The 24,724-nt window shown below is 29.2% G+C and overlaps 1 protein-coding gene across 2 annotated transcripts in view; it reads right to left on the reverse strand.

Moving 5' to 3' along the window:
* Positions 1-14,151, reverse strand: part of LOC122636655 — a 49,601-nt gene extending 35,450 nt beyond the window's left edge. Inside the window, exons 1-5 of one of the 2 annotated variants that reach the window (XM_043828134.1) lie at positions 14,044-14,151; positions 3,702-4,346; positions 2,854-3,396; positions 967-2,522; positions 455-537 (exon numbers count right to left, since the gene is read on the reverse strand). In XM_043828134.1, the coding sequence (XP_043684069.1) occupies positions 455-537; positions 967-2,522; positions 2,854-3,396; positions 3,702-4,181 (2,662 nt within the window). In that variant the 5' untranslated portion in view covers positions 4,182-4,346; positions 14,044-14,151. Of the gene's footprint in view, positions 1-454; positions 538-966; positions 2,523-2,853; positions 3,397-3,701; positions 4,347-13,349; positions 13,478-14,043 lie in introns of those variants that run through there. The other variant, XM_043828133.1, reaches the window with a different exon arrangement.
* Positions 14,152-24,724: the final 10,573 nt, after the last annotated feature.

Raw genomic sequence — 24,724 nt, forward strand, 5'->3', positions numbered from 1 at the left:
TTTGCTTCTTAAATAACGAGAGACTTGTAACAATGTACGTTCTTTGATTCAACATATAGATATAGTATCTCGTAGACAATTGTCTAATGGCTAACTAGTTAGAAAGTAGGAAATGAAATTTGTTAAATGGGAAGGGCGAAAGAAAAAAGAAAAGAATAGAAATAAATGAAAAATAATTAAGAAGAGAATTATTTGTAAAAATCGTATTTTCAAGATTCTAGAGATATTTGTTATTTAATTAATTATTTATTTGTTTATTTCATTTTTGGTTAATTAATTTTAATTCTTCGTACGTGCCCGCATTTACTTTATATATATATATATATATATTTTTATGATATTTCGCAGATTGGTATTGATGATATTATATTGAATTTTCTGATCGTTAAAACATTCCTAAGATTAGAACGGATACATAATTAAGACTTAGAGATGATTTAGAATCGTTTCTTACCGTTTTCGAGGTCATCAATTTTTATCTCGCTCGATCTCCTTACGTCCTTGCTCTCTTTGCCCTCATCTTCTATCTTTTTCTCTCTACAAAGAAACGGACAAATATAAATATCTATGCACCTGTGTTAGATATACATATTCGATTAGATTTATTCTATTTCCTTTCTTTCTTTCTTTCTTTTTAATTACCTAATCATTTTTCTAATACCTCAATAAAAATTAATAAATCAATTGAATGAATAAAATAAATGAAATTAGATTAATAATCAATAAATCGTTGGATTAAAGCTGAATATGAAAAATGAAAATGATTAATAAGATCATTATAATATAATAAAATCGATAACAATGACGATGCAAAGAAAAAGAAAAACCAATTTTAATTTAATCGATTCTAAATAAAATCGATTATGCTCGATTAATTACAATACGATAAATAAATTTGATGGATCTTATTAGACGCCAGTATAAAAAAGATAAACAAAATTAATACAGACGGAGAAATTAACTCACAGAGAAACATATTCCAAAGAATTAGTTTCCTCTTCCTCGCCAATCGTAGCAAGATTAGATTGCCAATAGTAATCACCGTCGTCGCTGTCGTCGGTACTTTCGTCGTCTTGTACGATCTCTGGATCGTCGTCGTCGGTTATGACGCGATCTACGCTGTTTTTTCTTAGATCATCGTTAACCTCATCCAATGATCTATAAGTTTCGTCGTCTTCGCTTTCGCGATAGATCATCGTATTATCGTTAACAATGGCGTCATTTATTTTCAAAGAAACAGCGTCCTTGAAGGACTCGTCGTCGTCGTCGTCGTCATCGTCTATCTCTTTCTCCACCACTACCTCCTCATCGATCTTTTTAATCTCTTTTTTCGCAGGATCCTCGATGATCGAAGTAACAAGATCGTTATTATTGAATCGATCATTATCTAAAACCTTTACAACGGATTCGTAAGATCTAACGATATCTTTGTTAGGCGATAATGCTCTTGCCTTTCTAATCTCAATGATCTCTAAAACTTTATTCGTACCTTCGTGATGATCATTGAAATCATCGAAATGAAATTGTTGATCGGATTCGTACGAAGAAGAATCGATCGAGTCAGTTAATTGTTTCTTCGGCTCGTTAACGATAGGACAAGAAACTTCTCTTCTGGGTATAGGGGGTGGTGGTGGTGGTAGGGGTGGTGGCGGAGGTGGTGGTCTCTTCCTTCTACTTTTGACATCTTTTCGTGGCAATGGTTTTGGTGGCAGTACAGGTAAATCGTTCCTTAAATCGTTATTATCGACGAGATTGACGATAGACGGTTCAAGGTTATTAATCGTTATCGTTCGTTGATTGATCACGTTGATCCTGTTAACGTGATTTCTCGCTGGTAAAGGAGGCGGTGTTTTTTCTCTTGGGATTGGACGTGGCAAATGTTGCTGTTGTTCCTTCTCCTCTTCTAAATCTCCTTCATCCTCGTTCACCACTTGTTCGACCATATCGGCGTCGTCCTTGATAGGTCGGAAATGTGTCGTCGAATCAGCCGCCAAATCAGCCGCGTAAAACAAATCGGGTATCGATTCGTGTCCGTAACTCAATGGGGCATCTTGAAAGCTCAAAGGTGGTTGTAAGGCTATCGTTTCTTCTATTAACACGGTATTGGGTGCTACAACAGCTGTTATCCTTTCAACTTCACCACGTGATTCAACGTGGGTAACCGCTTCCGAACTGGCAAGTCGACGTAACAAATAATCAGGTGGATGGCTCGATGACAATTCGCGTTCCAATTGTTCGAAGGAACATATGATCGATTGTTGTTTCTGTTGTTGTTGTTGTTGCGGTTGTTGGTGTTGGTGTTGGTGTTGGTGTTGTAGTTGTTGCTGTTGCTGTTGCTGTTGCTGTTGCTGCTCGGATCCTGTCGAAGCCGTAGACGTCGTCGAGATCGTTGATACTCGATCGGAACTCGAAAATCTATCGACCACCGTTGACATGGAACTACCTGTGTCGTCTGACGTACTACCTTGAGTCGAGCCACATTGGGATCTGGCGTCTAAATAAACCATTGCTTCCGGTGGTTCCTACGATAAATACGATTACAGTTCATATAGGATTTCTTAGATGACTTTTATTTCGTTTATCAATCAATCGAAAACTTTAATATCGCCGGTGAAACTCGATCAAAGTCTTAACGACAAATCTTTCATTCGATTCTTCTAATTTTCGATTAAGAAATTCCATTGAAAAACAATCTTTTTGTCAGAAACTTTGAAACGCAATCGCAGTTTTAATCGTAAAATTAAACCGATTTGATTCGATTCGATTAAAGATGCTTAGAAATCCATTTTTACATTGCAATTGAATTCTTTTAATCAACTTTTTGAACGATCTGTTATGAAAACCTCGTACAACCTGTTTCGATTTGGCAAGATCTGGCGAGGATCGTTTGGACGTTGAATCATTCGGTGAAACCTTCGGTGATTCCTTAGGACTGACATTAATTATTTTAGTATCGCCTACGATACCAACGTTGTTTTGAGATTTCTTAACCGGACTTGGATTAGCTTCGCCGTCGGCTAAGCCACGGGTTTGTCTCAATTTTCTTGGTGGTACCGGGGGTGGAACCGGTGGTGGCAAAGCCGGTAATTCCGGTGGTACTTTGCTCTTTCTATCGCTGATAACCGTTGTTGTTATCGTTGTTGTTGTTGCTGCTACTGTTCCTGTTCCTGTTCCTACTCCTACTCCTACTCCTACTCCTGCTGCCACTGCTGCTGCTGCTGCTGCTGCTGCTGCTGCTGCAGCAGCCGCTGCCTTTCTCTCCGCACTAACGACTTCCGGTCTAAGTGCACCACGACACCTAACCATCAACCTAATCACCAATTGAGATTCCTTCAATCTTCTCACGCAATCCAGGCGAGTCATGTGTGTCACTGGTACACCGTCGATCGATAATACCTAAAATCAACGACGAACGCTTGTTATAATTGCATCTCTAAATTTATATTTTGTTAAACATCATTCCTTCGTTAGAAGAATTGTAATACAAACTTTGTCTTTCTTTTTCTTTTCTTTTTAACTATTATCTCTTAACTGTTAACTTTCAAATAAGATATTGAATTTTTACGTAACAGCTGACAGATCAGTTCTGCGTAACAGTGGATAGACATTTTTTTTTTTTTTTTTTTCCCCTAATAGGATTTAATAGGAAGATATTGAATGAAGAAAAAAGAAACAGAAAAGAACAGTAATATAATTCTTACCTCGTCACCCTCGCCCAAAGAACCCCAAGAACATTTAGCCCTACTGGCAGGACTCTGTTCGGCACAACTTTGTACAAATAATCTTCTGACGCGTTCGGACGTCTTGTTACCACCTTCGAATTTCAATCCAAAGCCAAGTCGTTCACCCGGTAGCCTGTACACTTCGACTTCTTCTTCCAAATGATATTCCGCAATAGCATTAATCAGTTTTGTCGTTGTTGTCGTTGTCGTCGTTGTTGCAGTAGTCGCTGTTGTACTCGTAGTCGTAATCGTTGCCGTCGTTGATGAGGATAACGATGACGATAACGTTGGCGATAATGGGGTTGGTGTTGATACAGACGTTGATAAAATTTCGTCATCCCTTTTTCCATGAGTATTACCGATCGATAATACCGTAACAAAATTTTCATTGGCCAATTGACTACCAACGCTCACCACCGTAACAAAATCCTCTTTGACCGAACCCTTGCCAACTTCCATTCTTTCGTTGATTCAATTTAAAACGTTCGAATCGTCATAATCGTTATCTTTGTCAATATAATCGTTGTCATCAACGTTATCATCATTATCGTCGTTGTCGTTGTCGTCATCATCATCGTCATCTATCGTACGATGATCTTTCTGATCCGGAATGTTGGCCACTCCCTGAAAAACAAATTGATAGATCGTATAAACGTTTTTTAACTAACTACAACGGGTACAACGTGACCAGGTTACAACGTCCTGTTGTAACTGGCATTGTAATATAAATTCAATCGATGTATTCTGGTATTTACATGGTTTGCGATCAAAATAAGTGAATGGCCTGATGATCAATTGAGGTTTTATGTGAAATCACCGTTAACGTAATTGTTTCGTTAAACGAGTACGATACTTTGATCTTATTTTCTTTCTTTCTTTCTTTCTTTTTTTCTTTCTTTCTTTTTTTTTTGCTTATATATATATATTACATTCGTAGTATGCACTCATTTCTTCTTTTTCTTTCCTCAAGTTAATTCCCAATTAAATTTTATATCCATTTTAGTTTCGTTTAATTTACGAACAATGTTAATTTTATAACTTGTACGATAACAATAAAATGATAATAATAATGATGATGATAATAATAATAATAATAATAATAATAATAATAATAATAATAATAATAATAAACGAAGTAATAAAGTTTTCAAGATTATCAAGACATATTAGAATTAGAAATTAATTAATTAATTTGAATATACACACACGTTGAATATACACAATCATAAACTAATTTGTACATCATTATTATTATAACTTCGATTCCATATATAACTTTGATTCCATTAAAAGTACGTACGTGAGAAATACTAATCGCTGGTTAAACATTTCTAATACAGTACTATACTAACGATCAAGAAACGTGTCACGTTGGATCAAGATTTTCTTAGACTATCATTAGAGAATTTTAAATGCAACGTGTCTGTTCGCCTGACCAAGTTCTTCCTCCTCCTCTTTTTCTTCTTCTTCTTCTTCTTCTTCTTCTTTTTCTGTTTCTTTTTCTTCTTCGTCTCACTGAACGAGTTTTAAGTTCCTTTCTAATACGCTTCTAAGTACCTGTTTCTTTGTTGTGTGTATATATATATATATATATTTTTTTTTTCGTTATCCCCACTCTTTCTCTCTCATGGCAATTGTCTTTTCTTGAACGAATTTATATGTGAGTACTAATTTACTTACTTACTTACTTACTGACTTACTTACTTACTTACTTACTTACTTATTTTGTTAGTTCTTTACCAATCGGAAATAAAGAAACATGGGTCTGTTACAACGTAATAATTACGGGTATCGCGTGCTAGGTATCCGCTCGTAAAAGACGAGTTACGATTTCTTAAGTACTTAAGTTATTGTTAGTGCTCGTTCGTTAACTTTCGATCATGATTCTCAATCGTGATCCGATCATAGGAAATCTTCTCATCCTGTTTGTTTCGAATTGCATCGATCGTTCGTTTGATATAGTTTAGTTTCCTTTTTTCTTTTCCTTCTTTTTCTTTTTCTTTTTTTTTTTTTTTTTTTTTTTTTTTTTAGTGATTATGCAACTGCAGTGCACTGATTTTTCCTTTTTCTTTTCCTTCTTTTTTTTTTTTTAGAAAGTATGCCTCATGCGAAATTATGTCGGTGATCCTTTTTTTTTTTTTTTCTTTTTTTATTTTATTCTTTTTTTATTTTATTCTAATTGTTCTGTTCCTTTTTACTTTTTCTTTTTTTGTTTGATAACATAGTTCAGAGAGAAATTTAGTTTTATATAATTAATTATTTTATTCGATGAATATTATATGATGTAAATATTACGATTTGAAAGTTAATTCATATTTGTTTCGAGAAGTTTTTCTGATATTATACAAAAATATATTTATAATTTGTAATTATGAATTGTTTAAGTATTTAATTATGTTATGAGAGAGAGAGAGAGAGAGAGAGAGAGAAAGAGAAAATTTGTGAATCGAATAAACTAATTCTAATACATTCTAATCATTCCATATATACAATATGTTAGTATATGAATAAGACAAAGAAGTTACACAGTTGCCTCATTTACATCATTTACATAATAAACAATGAAACTCGATGATCTAGTTTTTTATTATCTCATTCATTACACATTTATTCTCCTTCATTTCTAGATTCTAATCTAAATCTAGCTTGCACTTTCTTCATTTAAGTTCAAGCATTCTCAATAAAATTAATTTCATTTTCTAAAAGATCAAATAATCAGATAATTTTATTAAACTCATAACGATCCTTTAACCTGCTATAATCATACATCTTCATAATATTATTAATTAACAAATCTAATATTTTATTGTCCAATCACGAACAACACTTTTGCATCAAATCATTTAAAAAAAAAAAAAAAAAAAAAAAGAAAAAAAAATCAAATTATCAACAAATCATTAACAAAAATATTTCTTTACTGATATCGATATAGAGATCATATTTCATGACGAATATTTAACAGATTAATTAAAAAAAGAAGTATGAAAAAAAAAAAGTAACTAAAAAGCCGCATGTGAATTGTGAAGAAAAAAAAAAAAGCAAAAAAAATTCTTTCAAATCGGAGTCCGATCGAATAAAATCACAGGGTGACAATATTTCAAACTTTCTTGTTTTCCCTAATCAACGAGAGACCCCACTAATCGAACACTATATATATACGTATATATAAGTACATAGTAAGGACACAAGATGTTCTTACTGTGAAAGTATGTTTTAAATCGCCAATCAGAATCACCTCTGATCTTAGAAGAGAATGTGAGAGAAGTAGAAAGTAGATTGACCTAGGGTTACTGTCAAGCAATCAGCTGATCGTTACTTTTGACGGTCATATATATATATATATATACACACACACATATAGGTGAATCTTTCACCGTAACATCTCACGTGAGAAATTTTCTATAATAAAGACTTCGACGACTTTCTGATACGTATATATATATATATATATATATTAGGATGTGTGTATATATGTATGATGATAGTGTATGTCAATGTGTGTAAGTGTCTCTTTTACTTTCTTACTTTGATCTCACGTTATCATTTACTACTCACTGATTTATCATACGTTGTACCAAATGACAACCATTCATTTTCTATACTACGTCTTTATTCGTGAGAAAATAAGGAAAAAGAAAAGAAAAAGAAAAGGGTCACGTTCTTGGAAAGTCAAAGAAATTATTTAAACATAAGTAAAAATCGTAGATCTTTTCTTTCAATCGATCAGTTCTTTAAATCGTGGTATTTGAAGATCGTTCGCGTTTCAAATTCGATTTTTATTCATCTCGAATATTAATAGTATTTTTTGAATTATTTACGACAATTTATTCGTATGGTCTTTCGTTATATTTTGCTTTTCTTCATTCTCCCATTTTATTTAAAATCTTTTTCACAATAATTTTGACAGATTTGAAAAAAGTTTGTCGGAATAATCGAGGAAACTTTTCAATTAAATTGCATCTCTCAAGTTCTTATTATCATAAATAATATATTCACTTTAATAATAATAATAATAATAATAATAATAATAATAATAATAATAATAATAATAATAATAGTAATAATATAAAAAAAGATCTACAAACATTGAAGATCATAATAGAAAAAGAAAATATAAAGTATACTTATGGTCGAAAAATAAAGAAATAATATAAATTATCTGACGCACGCGTTACTACGATTATCTCAATAAATCACATAGAAAAACGTATACACACGTTTCAATTCAAAATCAATCATATTCTTGCGATGTTTCCATAGATATCAAACCAAAAAAAAAAAAAAAAAAAAAAGAAGGGAAGAAGAAGAAGAAGAAGAAGAAGAAATAAAAAAAAAAACAATGCGTTGTTATTCTTTCTTTTTCATTATTATAAACAATAAAATCTTCTTTTATTCGATATTAAACGTTCTATTTAGAGAAAATGTTTTTGATAAGATCGTAAAATGATTATTTTAAAAATAACAAAAATATATATAGATATAAAATTCGACAGAAATTCTTGAAGCATGCAAAAGGAGAGAAAGAGAGACAGACAGAGAAAGATAGAAAGAGATAGAGAGAAAGAGAAGGAAGAGCCGCACAAGTGCGCCTAACGGAATTCGTAGCCCGAGGGCCAGAGCGGCGCATTCTCGTTTCTCTTAACTTCTCTCTCTCTCTCTCTCTCTCTCTCTCTCTCTCTCTTTCTCTTTTTCTGTCTTTCTTTCTCTTTCTCTGTCTTTCTCTTTCTCTCTCTCTCTCTTTCTGTCTCTCTGTCTCTGTCTTTCTTTTTCTCTCTCTTTCTATCTCTCTTTTTACCTTCTCTCGGCATCGAAGCACGACTGAAAATATATTGCGAAAGGAAAGATTCGATTCGTGCACTCGATTCGTCCAATTTTACACGATTTCATTTCTCGACTAATCAAAAAAAAAAAAAAAAAAAAAAAAAAAAAATACGAAATCATTTTGAAAATTTATTTCAGAGATAGAAATTTTGTTTTGTTTTGTTTTTGTTTTGTTTTTTTTTTTCTTTTTTTGTTTTCTCGATAACGTTTACAAGGGATAAAAGAAAGAGAAAAGGAAAGAGATATCGAAATATTGAGAGAGAAAAAAAAGAAGGAAGGAGGAGAAGAAGAAGAAGAAGAAGAAGAAGAAGAACAAAAAATAATTTCGTCGTTCCTAAAATTAAGAAAGGAATAAAAATAAAGGAAAAAGAAGGAATACTTTAAAGAGTTCTTAACGTAAAAATTGACAAAAGAAAAGAAACGAATAAAAATAATCGCAGGTCGAAAAAATTGAGAGAAATAATAAATTAACAGAAATAAAAAAACAAAAAAAAAAAAAGAAAAAGAAAAAAGAAGAAGATGGAAATAAGAATGAACAAACAGATGTAATTGATTGTACAAATTTGTTAACTGTTTTTTAAATGTTGCAAAAAAGAGAAACAGAGTTAAAACAGATTTCGTATCGGTCAATTGAATCTGCACGAATTAATAATTAATTTCAATTGGAAGCTGTAAAGATCTTTAGAAATGTTTATAAAGAAGAGAGAGAGAGAGAGAGAGAAAAGAAGAGAGAAAGAGAGATTCACAGCTTTGGAATTCTTCAGCATTTTCCCAACCATAAGCGAACGTTAACACAATATGTTGGTTTACGCAACGAATGCTCTCCGACATGGTCTGTAGCATTTGAAGGCGTGTTTCATTCATTATTTCAATTCTACGACGACTATTTAGTCGTCCTCAATTACTTTTGCATAAAAATATTTATCTGATATTTGTATCTACGTATATATATCTAACATCGATGTAGAAATTATAATCTTAAAATATAAACGTTCAGCTTGGATCTTAATTCTTCGTTTGATAATAATTTTTAAATAAATTTTTTAAATATCATTTAATAACACGAGATTTATACATACATACATATATATATATGTGTGTGTGTGTGTGTGTAGAAATGGCAGCTTGATTAGAAATTTAAGAAACTATTACGCATTTCATGTTTCTATCTATTCTACTTTGCTTGACAGTCTCCATCTCGTAGATCTTGCAACTTGCGAGCGAGGAAAGAAAAAGAAAAGGAAAAAAAGAAAAAAGAAAATATAACAAAAAACAGAAACAAACAAACAAACAAACAAACAAAAGAAAAGAAGTCCATTCGAATCACTTTTAAGATAACTTTGTAATATTACATTAATTAACTAATTCTCTAATATCACAATTACACGTTTTTAATATTACAAGATAAAAAATAAAAGAGCGATCGAGTTTTTCATGAATTCCTTGTTCGTTATAAAACAAGATAAAAGAACCATCGAATTTTAAGAATTTTAAGTAGAACGTTGTTCTTCAACCGGTTCAAAGCCATCTATTTCCAAATTTACAGGAAATAGCAATATCTATATATATATATATATATATAATATATACGTAAACCCGTTAATCGTTTCTATCGATAAAAAAAAAACGTGTATAATCGTTAGAAATAAAGCATGATAGATGAAAAGAGTAAGTTAACAAGTTAGTGGTCAACTTCCTCGATCCTCTTGAAGGTTCCTGGACGTTAATCGGCAAACATACCCGTAACCGGTGCGCATAACGATCTCTCTCTCTCTCTCTCTCTCTCTCTCTTCTAACGGTGGCTTCCTACCAACTCGATACATGTACATACAATATACATGTATATATGACTATATACGTTTATACGTATACAGATAGCATTACATAGATGGGTTCCTCGTTCTCTCAGCTCGACGACTTTCACGCGATCGAGAATAATTATCCATGCGGGAGGTCAAAATACCTTTTGCTAAAGCTATAGGAAAATGTCTACTTGCGCCAACCGAATCATCGCCATTTCAGATTTTTCTTTGTATCGTTAGTGATAATAGATATACGAATATAAAAAAGAAAAAGAGAGAAAAAAAACGAAAGCAAACGTGAACGTTTTTAACGTCGAATCGATCGTAGAGATTTTTATGAATAATATCATTAGATTCTATGGAAATTTTCTATTGGAGAATAAAAAGGAAAAGAAAAATTAAATCAATATTAGTTCTTTCAAACGATTGATATTCGATGAACGCGATCGTTCAGATTCCTATGTTGAAACGCCATTAGATTTCATTCAAATCTTTTTTTGACGACAAAAACCAACGAGAAGAAAATAATTTTTAATGTTAGGTATGTACTATAGTTTTGTGTTTTTTCTTTTCTCTCTTTTTTTTTTTTTGTTTTTTTTTTTTTTCAACGTTAGATTCGTGTATTGCCATTCAATGGACATGATCGTTCATGATTCCGAACGTGGAAACTGGTTTTCTTCGAGTGATTTCCTATTCATTCGAAAATGTGTGAAAATACCATGTATAGGAGAACATCTAAACGAAAGTATATGGGACAGTGTGTTTAACTGGATTCTTGTCTAACGTTTATGCTAATTGTTTGAAATTTTTTACGAAAAAAAAAAGTCCAATCTAATTTTATCAATCTTTTTCTTCCTTTCTTCTCTCTCTCTCTCTCTCTCTCTCTCTCTCTCTCTCTCTCTCTTTGTTAATTTTTGATAAAAAAAGAAAATGAAAAGAATGATTGATCGAAAAAAAAAAAAAATCGTATACATGGATACGCTAAATACACACATAGTAGATAGTAGTTTCGATCGATTGACAAAGTTTCACCGAAGCCATAGATTTAAACCTTTAGCATCATTCTTAAGAGGATTAAACTTTACGTAGGATCTATTAATGCGTAATGGCAGATAACACTACAAGAACTCACGTATCTAATCTTTATATATTTACATATATATATATATATATATATATATATATATATAAACAATATATAGATTTATATATATACATTTTCTCGACATTAGCAAGATATCTCCAGATTTTAAGATTGAGAGAGGTCACATATATTTTATATATATATATATGTATGTATGTATGTATGTATGTATGTATGTATGTATGTATGTATGTATGTATATATGCACATTGTATATATATGTACAAACACTCGATGGCTTCCATGGACCAAGACCTTTCACTTTCCAAGTATAATCCTTCGAATAACTCGAAAATATCTTTCCTCGGCGAAGGACGACGAAAGAACACGGATTGGAAAGTCTAGACACTTTCGACGAAGTTTTACCAGGTGAAAAAATTTATAGAGAAAGAAAAAGAAAGAGAAAGAGAGAAAAAGAAAGAGAGAAAGAGAGAGTGAGATGAGTATAGATCGATCTCTTCGATGGATCCTTTTCTTCTCTACTCATTAAAATTAAGATTAACATCCATGACATGTAAAAGCGTATCGTAGGTACATGTACACACACACACACACACACACATATATATATATATCGTATAATAATTAAATAATAATAATTGTTCGTTCGATTAAATTTTTGTTGTTGTAGAAAGAAAAAATAGATTTGGTAAAAGTACTTAATGCGAGTGAGATTTTATGGTAATTGTTTTAAAACGAAGTCCATCACGGAGAAAAATATTTATAGGAAAAAAGAAAGAGAGAGAAAGAAATGATCAAATCGATCTCACCGATAGATCATTTTTTACTCATTAAAATTCAGATTAAGATGTTTAATATGTAAATGTGAGTCGTAAGTGAAACGTGTAATAATTGTTTATTTAATTAAATTTAAGTTATTAGAGAAAGAAATAATGATTTGGTAAAAGATTCAATGCTCGTTAAATTTTTATGATTAATATTTCTAAAGGAAGTTTTACAGGAAGAAATAAATTTATAGAAAATTTATGAAGAGAGAGAGAGAGAGAGAGAGAGAGAGAGTTGGGTAGATCGATCTCTTCAATGGATCTTTTTCTTCTACTCATTAAAATTTAGATTGAGATCTATGTCATGTATAAATGAATCGTAGGTATAGATCCTACGTATAATAATCGTTCGTTCAATTAAATTTACGTTATTAAAGAAAAAATGTTTTGGTAAATGTGTTAATACGAGTGAGATTTTATGGTAAATATTTTAAGAATGATGGTGATTTATGGTGGTTTGAAAAGTAGAAAGTCTATTAGAGAAATGTACCTCTACTTGAAATTTGTCTATTTTTATATATAAATATAGAAGAAGAAAAAGATGCAGAATAAAATAAGATAAAATAAAATAAAAACAAATGTCTGTCTGATCTCTTTCTCTCAATATCTTCGATCATTTCGTTTTTAGATAATAATGATTTATATTAATCGAAAAATAAGAAACGAGTATATTTTCATTATAAATTTAATGATTAATAAACATTAATAATAACGATTAAAAAATATAAAATGATCTTTCGATATCTTTCGATCATTCCTATTTAATTTTAATTTTAAATACAATAACAATGATGATCTATAATTAACGATCTATGATCCGAATCATAAAACATAGTTCACGAATAAATAAAATAATCATTTAAAACTTTTAAATATAAAATAAACAAAACAAAAAAAGAAAAGTAAAGATCATTTCGTATCCTCGATCATTCGCATTACTCTATGCAATACTAACGACGAGATCTACGATCGATTCATATAATATAAAATAAACTTTTTCCATATAAACCGATGAAAAAGAAAAGAAAAGTCATTCTCTAATCACTTTCAAACATAATTTCATAGTGCAACCTACCATTCACTCGTAAATCCTCGATCCAATGAAAAGATATATATTCAACTTCTTCCTCGATCCAGATATTAATCACTTTTTATCGATATTTCTCTTCCCTTTCAATTACCCTTTAATTACACTCGAGTCGAATAATTAAAAATAAAAAAAAAAAAAAAAAAGAAAAGAAAAGAAAAAATCGAAAGAGAAGAAAAGAAGAAGAATTATATATAATCAAAGAAGATCTTTCAAACCCGACGCGACACCAAATTCTAAAAATCGAAAATGTATAAATAAATCAATAAATAAATAAATTATTTTTTGAATAATATTTCTTTTCTCTCTCTCTCTCTCTCTCTCTCTCTCTCTCTCTCTCTCTCTCTCTCTCTCTCTCTCTCTCTCTCTCTCTATCTCATTCTCTCTATACACACACATACATATATATATATATATGTATATATAAATTATAAATATTATAAAATATACATACATACATACATACATACATATATACATATGTATAAAAAAACATATATATATATATATATATATATATACATATATATGAAATATATATTTTAGAGAATCGAATGTAGAAAGATAAAGACAGAGAGATAGAAAAAAAGAGAAATAAAGAGAAAAAAAGAGGGAAAAAAAGGAAATTAGAGAATAAGAGAGAGAGAGAGAGAACGTATAAAACGAAACAGACGACGCGTACCGTTCTCCAGTATGAAGCTCCGTTGGTTTACCGATCACGTGGCCTCGACACGCGGAAATCGATGGTTCGACGTGCATTCGGGACAACGCGTCGTGCCGGACTGCCGAGCTCTCGAGAGTGCCTTGTGACTTTCTTCCACGCCGCACTACAGTGCGGATCGCCCCTTTGATTACAAACACCGTCTCTCTCTCTCTCTTTTTCTCTGTCTCTTTCTTTCTTTATCTATCTATCTATCTATCTCTCTCTCTCTCTCTCTCTCTATCTCTCTCTCTCTCTTTCTCTGTCCCTCTCACTCTTCTTTCGATATAGCTGTCTTTATCCGTCTCTCTTTCTTTCTCTCTTTTTTCTGTCGATCTAGCTATCTCTCTCTCTCTCTCTCTCTCTCTTTCTTTCTCTCTCTCTCTTTCTCTCTTTCTATTCTTTCGATCTAGCTATCCCTCTCTCTATCTCTCTCCTTCTCACCATTATCTATTCTCCTTTTGAATCTGTCCTATCCTTGCCTAAACTTTTTTTTTTTTTGTTAATATTCTCGAATGTCCATAGTGTTAATATAAATTATTATCGAGTTTTTGTAATACGAATTTGATTAATCGTTCGATATATCTTTGGATTAATTTAGTTTTAACGTCGTTAGTTGATATTTATTAAAATTGCATTCCCTATCTCTCTTTCTTTTTTCTCTCGTTCTTTATTATTGATCTTTGTCGTTTCTAATTATAAGCTTTCTCTGAATATTCTTTACGATTTCAAATATTTTTCATAATTTACTTATCGATATTCTATTTCTAAGCTTTGCGATTTAAATTGAAATTAAATGAAATTGTTTTACTTGTATTTTTATTACAAGACTTGCTCCTTTTTCTTTTTCTTCTTTTCCTGTCGAAATATTTTCTCATTTTATACTTTGTCATCTTCATCGTATATTACGTGCTTATATACAAAAAACCTATATATATATATATATATATATATATATATATACAATGATGATGACGATAATCTTGAATTTTGCGTGTCCTATATTATTCGCTGACTTTCCATAACGATTTCCTAGTCGATACGCCTATTACTTGTTCTCTTGATTCTTCTGCCTCGAGGAAGACACGCTCTTTCATAGTTTCTCTTCCTCATTTTCTTTTTTTTTGTTCTCTTTATTATCTACTATAGAAACGTGTAATAAATGCATAATAAACAAATAAATAAATAAATAAATAAATAAATAAATAAATATCTAAATATACATACAATGTATATATCGATAACGATTTTGAACATCTGTCATCAATTATAACGAAAATAATTCATTACGAATATTTAATCGTAAAATTTCAAAGGCGATTCTTCTACGACGATAATTATTCTTGACGCATGTGAAAAAAAAAAAAAAAGAAAAAAAAGAAGGAAAAGGGGAAAAAATAAAAAGATAGAAAAAGAAATATTGAATTACATAGATACTTGTGCGTATAATGAATTGAGCAAAACTTCCTGTGTTCCTAGACTCGCATAATCAAATGAATATAGTTCGTGTTGTGCATCAAGCGAAAGTACTTTTAGATGCAAATTATTATCGGATGCTTGTGGTAACGAGAAGTTCGTATATGTTTATATATACGTACATACATATATATATGTATATTGTATAAATACATACGTACATACATGTATACATAAATACATAGGTATGTACGAGATGTGGTATTCTCAGCACAGTAGGACGGATTCTCTCGTTTGAGGTTCGCGAGACGTGCGGTTTTGCGAAACGCAGCACAGTGGTATGTCGGACACGTCTGACAGGATTACCTGTTAGCTATATCGGTGAGAAGTGAATCGATGGAAGTGGAGTAAACTTGCTCTTTGTTAAAAAGAATTATTTTCTACGGGCGCACTTGTTTGCTCTTATTTTTCTTTTTCTTTCATCCTTGATCTTTCTTTTGATTTCTTCAATTCTTTGCTTTGTTAAATTTATTTCTACTTTCGTTTACGAGTGACGTCTCTATTTTTTCGTTTTAACGTAATTATATAAACTAATATAATTATTATATTATATATGTATTATATATATATATATATATGTATGTGTATATGCATATAATAAAATCGCACTTCTTTTTTTAAAGTTATCTTCAAAGATGAGATTTTTCATGTTGTCGTATACAGTTCCAAACAATTTCTAAATAAATTCTTTTGGATAAAACTAATATTTTGATTAAATTATTTTTAGGAAAAAAACTCTCTCTCTCTCTTTCTCTCTCTCTCTCTCTCTCTTTCACTCTTCGTATACATACATAAACATATATTTCCATTGAAAATTATATCCAAAATAAAAAACTTAACGTTTTAAGAATTCATTAAAAATACAGAATATAATTTATTTCGTAGAAATAAATATTATTATTAATTTGTAAAAACACATACACACACACACACACACACATGTGTGTGTGTGTGTCTCTCGTAAATAGCTATGTGTATAAATATTTATGAGGATTATAAATAGGATTTTTTTTATTAATTGGATTAATTGAGATAAATAATTATTTTATCTTATATCATTTAGGATAACGTCGAATTCCTTTAAATGATTTTATTGTTGAAGTAAGAAAACATGCACCTTATGGCACGCCTTTCGTTCCACCAACCCAGATCCACGTACGATGCCAATATACCGTTAAAAGGCGCCTCCAACTTGCAGCCGTTACTTCTCTTCGACGAATAGATCTTTCTTTCTCTCTTTCTCTCTTTCTCTCTCTCTCTCTCTCTCTCTCACACACACACTATTTTTCTCTCTTTTTCTCTGTCTGTTTGTTTGTCTCTCTTGTTCCTTTTTCTATCTTTTCTTTCTCTCTTTTTCTTTCTCACTATCTCTTTATATTTTTTTCATGTACGTATCATTCATCTTCTTTTTCGAGAACGAGACAGAATATTTGGAAGATGAAAAGATCCTTTCGCTATATATCGCTTCGATCCTATCGTATAATTATATTTTATGATAATAATTGTAATATTGCATCGATAATGTCTCATTTTATTCGATGTATTTCTGTAATATAATTTTAATAATTTTTATATTGCGTGTAATATGTATTTTTTTTTCGTTTTTTTTTTCTTTTTTTTTTTTTATAAGAAATTTATATGCGATTCGCTTTTTTTTTCTTTTTTTTTTTTTTTTTTTTTTAAATAAAAAATATTCTTCTATAAGCAAATATATATATATATATATATATATACATATTTCTTTTTGTGAGTAATAAATAATTTTCTTTCTTTCATCCATTTAGAAAATACAACTTACGAAACTATAAAGTGCTATCCGAATATCCGTTTACAAATGAATTGGTATTGTCTAGAATCAAACATTTCTTTCTTTTCGACAAATAAAAGCTTCCATTTAAAATAGATAATCGAGATGAAATTATCGATCCTACGTGTAGGATAAAGGAAAGAAATAGAAAAAAAAAAAAAAAGAAAGAAAAAAAAAGAAATTAACGTCGAGTATGAAACGTTGATGTGAACGATTCTCGAAAGAGATAATGATAAATAAATAAAAAAAAAGAAAAAAGAAAAAAGAAAAAAGAAAGAAAAACCTTTAACATTTGCAACGACATACGATTAAAAAGAAAAGGAAGAAAAATTCTTTAGATTAAATCTAACGCGTCTACATACATAAAATACAAACACATGAGCACATATATATACAAACACATGAGCACGTACATATATATATAAACGTAGATAGATGTAGGATCGGAATGTTAACTGCATATAAATTTTCTCATTAATAATCTAACATATGTTTAATAAGATAAAATTAGAAAGAAAACGAATAGATCGATGAAAGGTAAGATCATCATCTATCGAACATATGTACGTTGGCATTGAGAAAGCGAAAACTTTTTTTTTTTTTCCTTTTTCCTTTTTTTTATCCTCGTGTCTCCTCTCGCTGTTGTAAAGAGAAAATGAGTTGTAAGATTGAACGACCGAAACGAAACGAAACGAAACGAAACGAAACGAAACGAAACGAAGGAACGAAGAAACGAAATAAGGAACGAAGGAAGAAACGAACTAAAAGGAACTTACAAAACGACAGGTAAGTATGCGGCAGGTGAGGAGTGCCTATGCCTGTGTTAGGTGATTCGCCGAGCCACGACGAGACTCCTTTGATCGACGCGAAAGAGGACAACGATCTCTACCGGTTCGCTTCGTGTGTGTTGTACCACTTTACTAACACTTCGATCTTTCAACCAACCATCTTAAGACTTTATACTTAAGATTTTAATTAATGTAATAAATGAATATAACAATTTGTTTTATTATTCTTTTGAATTATTAATTGATGGTAAAAATGTTATTGAATTTATTTTCGTTTTTCTTTTTTTTTTCTTTCTTTTTTTTTTTTTTTGGATAGTTGTTAATAATAATTTTGTAACAATTATCGTCGTTAAGTATAATCGATCGTTAATTGGTATTAATTTTCCGATCATTTCTGTCAATTATTTTTTTTTGTGAGATTTTGATTATGGATTTATATAAATTATGTGGGAAAAGTATTATGCGAAATGTTGAAAGTATATGTGTGTGTGTGTGTGTGTGAGAAAATGAAATAATATTAATTTAATTGTATATAAATATGTTGGGGATAATTGAATCATTTTGAATCTTATGTTTTACTTGTTCATTAAAATCGATAAATATATACTGACGAATTTATAATAAAAGATTATTGATAATGTTTAGGATCAAGAATAAAGTATGCGTTAAAAACTTAATAAATAAAAAAATACTAACTAAATAAATTTACTTATATCCTATTATTAACGAGGGACTAATGAAAACCTTTTAAAATTTTATTTTATACAAGATAATAATAATATATGTATATATATATATATATATATATATATATATATTAATTGAAAAAAATAATTTATTTAGATCACGTTAGAGTTATCCAATTAAATATTTATCAACATTATCGAGTTTATAGATATGTATACATATCTATTGGTATTACAAGCTGATAACGATGTGCCCGTATGTTCGATGAACCGGTAAGTGGTACAAGTAAACGAATAAGTAGACGAAGACACTATCGTTTCATCCGTGAATAAATTATAGTGATATAACACGCATCGTTGCTTTCCTGATAAAGTTCAATTGATAATATGTACAGATAATATGATACGTATATATATATATATACATATATATTTATAATTATTTATTTTAATTATCGATAGTAAAAACGATATTTAGTTTTGATTACCAATAATAATTCCAAGCCACTTTGTTACAATTATTAATTCATTAAATAACATAAAAAGATAATTGCAAATGTAAACATTTTTAACAACAAATTTTTATATAATCTCCAAATTCTATCAAAGAGAAAAAATATTGTCTCTTTTAAAAGGACGAACAAAAAACGAGTTAGTAGTGTAGCGGAGATAATAGCGATTTTACTGTGACTATCAAAAAAAAAAAAAAAAAAAAAAAAAGAAAGAGAGGAAGAAACAAATAGAAAAAGAAAATAAAAAAGAAAATATCTTCAGAAACGAAGGTGTTATCTCACCCATGGTGCTCGAACAAGAAACATAGTGAGAAAGAAGAGATGGTACCATAGTAAGAGGCTTCGAGGAACAGGTAGTAACGGTACAGGTACAGGTTCAACCCATCCTGACAATCTTATTTTTGAGCATGACTTTTCGATATAAATATTCTTCGATACTTAAAAGGCTGTTCACCACTTTTCTCTCTCTCTCTCTCTCTCTCTCTCTCTCTCTCTCTCTCTCTCTCTCGAAAAACGACTTAAGCGACGAATACGGACAAAATATAAACTAAAAGCGCGTGAAACGAGTATAAGGGTGGGAGAAATATTTTTCTCCCACCCCTATTTTTACGCACAACCACCCACTACTACTCGTATCGATGTAGAAAATTATCTAACAAAACTATAAAGTTGTGTAATGAAACTGTTTCCTTCTCTTTTTCTTTCTTTTTTCCTTTTCTTTTTTTTTTTTCAATGTAAATCATTATAATTTTAATACGTAATAAACTCAAGCATGCAACAGTATTATAATATCTCTTCGCTTTCAAAGAAAGAATTCCCGAGAATTAGTATAATTCCTTTTCAAGGATTTCTAATCATCATTTGGCATTAGGATCGATTAAATCCAGTCATGCTCGTCATAGCAAACGTCATCTTGCACTTATCAGCTTTCCTGAAGTCCAACAAATGGCACATACGTTTCACTATTAACTATACATACATACATATACATGTACACACATATATATATATATTTTTTTTTTATTATAGTATTCGATTAAATCAAACAATATTCATTTTCTCTGTTATCTTTTTAATTTCATCACATTTTAACGATTTCTTCTGGGTTTCTTCAATTCTTCTTTTTTTTATTTCACTTTTTTCTTTCTTCATTTATAACAATCCTTTTTCGAAATCAATGATTGGAAAGCAAAAAACAAATAAATAAATAAATAAATAAATGAAGAGAAATATAGTTGTTAAATGAGAATAAGATCTGAAAGGTTTCTGAGAGGAATCGTGATGCACCAAGAAGTTACATGCACCCACTATATATATCATATCATATATATATATATTTACACACACACACTCGTGTATACGTATGTACGTATGTATATGTATATATATATATATATATATATATATATATATATATATACGTTCTTGAAATGAGAATCGAGGTCGATCTCTCGAACGGGCCTCTCGCATTCTTCTTATACAGGGTGATTCGTTCGATAATTTTCTGCAAAGATCATAAAACGTATACGTTTACAAGGTGCATAAATTAAAAATAAAATAAACGTATAAATCAAAAAGGTTTGTTTCTTTTTTTTTCTTATATAAATACTTACGAATTTTTAAACTGTATTTATAATAATATTTGTACGAAGTTAGGTATTATTTATTATTATTATTATTATTATTATTATTATTATTAAATATCTAATAGACAATTAAATTCGCAAATAGTAATCGATTATTAAAGAAACTGACGATTCATTTTTTCTCTTTGACAATTCTTTTAAATCATTAATTTTATTTCTTTGTTCCTTTATTTATTTATTTATTTATTGAATCATTCGCTCTCTCTCTCTCTCTCTCTCTCTCTCTCTCTCTCTCTCTCTCTCTCTTTCTCTTTCTCTTTCTCTCGTCCAATATGTAAATTTTCTTTTTTCTATTTTATTTCTTCTTTAAATTGTTATTATTCATTGTTATATTATTTTCGGTGCAGCAAAGAGATCATTATCGTTCTTGTCCTTTAAAACTCGTATATCGAAAGATCTTTATTGACAAATAAATATGAAAATAAAGGTATGTACAAAAAAATAAATAGTAGGAAAATAGGCGCGCCCGTCGTCATTTTACGACAAGTACACGTCATACGTACGCACATACATACATAGATACAGACATACACACACAAAACATCTGTTCTCGACAAAAATCGACGTATGTCAAGTATACATACATACATACATACATACATACATACATACACACACACACACATATATATATGTACCTAAATTACACATATTCGTTATCTCTTTTTATTTCAAAGAGATTTTCCCTTCTTTTTTTATTTTTTCGGTTGACAATTTATTTTCGTTTCAATGTATTCAAAAAGATCTTACATCTTTCTTTATCGATCTTAATTTATTATTAGTATTTTTATTATTATTATTATTATTATTATTATTATTATTATTATTATTATTTAGTTATTATTATTATTATATTGTTATTTTTTGAAATTTTTAATTGAATTAAAATCAAAAAGAGGAAAAGAAAAGAAATTATGCAAGAATAAAAATATTGAAATTTTATAAAAGTACTTAAAAGATATAGGAAAAAGAAATATATATATATATATATATATGTATGAAAAATTAATAACAATTTGATAAGAAAAAATAGTTAAAAATTAATTCTACCTCTCTCTCTTTTAATAAATCCCAAAACGTGACGTGTAATTCGGATGGAACATTTTGAACCGTGACATCTCTATATGCGATTTATTTATACTATTTTTAACTTTTGCGATATTATTAATTGTTTTTATTAGTTTTCCTACCCTTACTCTCTTCTTCTTCATCTTCGATCTAAAGAAATTTATTAGTATATGTCTTTTGTTGATCCATCTTTGAAAATAAAAAAAAAAAAAAAAAAAAAAGAGAGAAAAGAAAAAGAAAAATGAAAAAAAGAAAAAATACAATTGAAAAACTCATAATAATTATAATAATAAAAAAAATAATTTAAATACACGCGCGCGCACACACAATCGTTGATATACAAATGTTTATAATATTGTTAGATCAATCGAATTGTTTATTTCTTTTTTGTCATTGTTATCATTATATTTTTTTTTTCTTTTCGTCAACTCTTCGCTAATAATCAATTTATTAACATTCATTGTTAACAGCGATTCGATACACATACAAACATACATACATACATACATACATACATACATACAAACATACACAAACATTCTCACAAATCTTATATAGATACTAGATATTTAATCCCACATTATATATATATATATTTATATATACCTCTTACTATATATATTTATAATATACATATATATATAATACAGGATCTCGGAACCATAGGCCTATTATATCATTATCATTATCATTATCAATTAAATAATTATTTTAATTTTTTCTTATTTAACGACGACGTTCTTCTTGTTTTATATATATATATATATATAAAACGAAAAAAGAAACATAATGACACGTCCATTCGTGTGTAGGAAACATTTCTAGTTAAACCTTACATCGTTCTATCGTTTTATAATTCATAAATAATTGTTTACAATTGTATATGTGTTTCATTCTGTGTATGTGTGTGTGTGTGTATATATATGTTTCTAAGCGTTAAATCATTCAGTTTATCTTCATGTATTTCAGAATACTTCAGAATACGAGCGAGGCTTTCTCTTATTGTTTTTTAAATATAATATAATATAATATAATATAATAATATAATAATAATATAATATATGTAATATATATATATATGTTCGTGTATGTGTGTGTGTCTCTGTGTGTATAATACAATATAGATATATGCGGCTAACGAACTTTTTATTTCTTCTTTTTTTTTTTATTTAAAATAAAGATTTCTTTTTTCTTTTTCTTTTTTTTTTAATCACAAATAAATTTGTTATTTTTCATCCTTGTTCTCTTTTAATATTACATATTACACATAAATTAATTCGAAGGAGACTCCTCGAAATTAATAATGGTTATTTTATTAGATTTAATATGAAAGAAAAGATGAAAGAAAAAAATGAAAGAGAAGAAGAGAGAAAATGTATAGAAAAAAAAAAAGTATATATATACATATATATATATGTATACGCACACTATATGACAAAAATGGAAAAGAGATAAAAAAGAAAACAGAAAAAAAAAATAAATAAACGAGAGAAGAAGAAAAAGAAAGCTCGTCAGCCGCCGAATTATGAGTAAGTACAACGATGATATCTATTTATTTCTTTTCTTTATCGTTTTTTTTTTTTTGTTTCTAACAAGAAACATGAATAATAAGCATGAAAGAGAGTGATATGAAAATGGTTGACGATAAAAAAAAAATGAAAGAGAAATAAACGAAATGAAAAATGAGAAAGAGGAAAAGAGAAGAGAGAAAAAATAATAGATAAACTATTTTTTAAAAAATATTTGTTCTTTTTTTTCCTAAATCTAATCATTCCCAAATATGTCTATATATCTCTCTTTCTATGCTTTCCATGTAATAAACAACGATGATGCATGATTAATTATAAAGCGTTTTTGCACGCACACGCACACGCACACACATACACAAACACAAACACAAATACAATATATAACACACCCAGGCTCACGCGTACACACAAACACATACAAGCACACGCGCACGGACGTAGAAGAGATTATTAATAATATTGTATTAATAGTATATATATATATATATATAGGTACTCTTTATTTATCTTATTTTTATCTTATATTATCTTATTTAATTATTTATTAATTTTCTATTTTATTTCCTTTCGTTTAGGTCGATACTGATATATTTTCTAAATCGTTTCTTTATTCTAAATTAAATTAAATTACACGTTAAAATGGTCTACATGATAGGGAAAGTGATTTATTTAAAGGCAAATTTGTAAAAACAAAACGATATGATTATAATAATAATAATAATAATTATTATTATTATTATTATTAATTATTATTATTATTAATTATTGTTATTATTATTATTATTATTATTATCATTATTATTAATGTAGATCTCAGCGCGATTAGACTCGATTTCGGAACGAACATGATTTATACATTATTAACTTGCCTAAGTTATCCACTTCTTTATTTTTATTATTTTATTTTGCGATAAGAGGAACGTGTTTATATTTATATGCATATATAAGTGTGTATATGTATAAGAGAGAAAGAGAAAGAGAAAGAGAAAGAGAGAGAGAGAGAGAGAGAGAGAGAGAGAGAGATAGAGAGAGAAAAGAAAAGGTGCTAATTAATTAATTTCCTTATGTGTATGTATTTTGTATGTGTATGTCTGTGTATGTGTGTACTTTTCTAATCTAAAATATAAATTACATAATTGAATTCACTTTAA

The sequence above is a fragment of the Vespula pensylvanica genome, chromosome 23 (assembly GCF_014466175.1).
Source record: "Vespula pensylvanica isolate Volc-1 chromosome 23, ASM1446617v1, whole genome shotgun sequence".
Classification (NCBI taxonomy): domain Eukaryota; kingdom Metazoa; phylum Arthropoda; class Insecta; order Hymenoptera; family Vespidae; genus Vespula; species Vespula pensylvanica.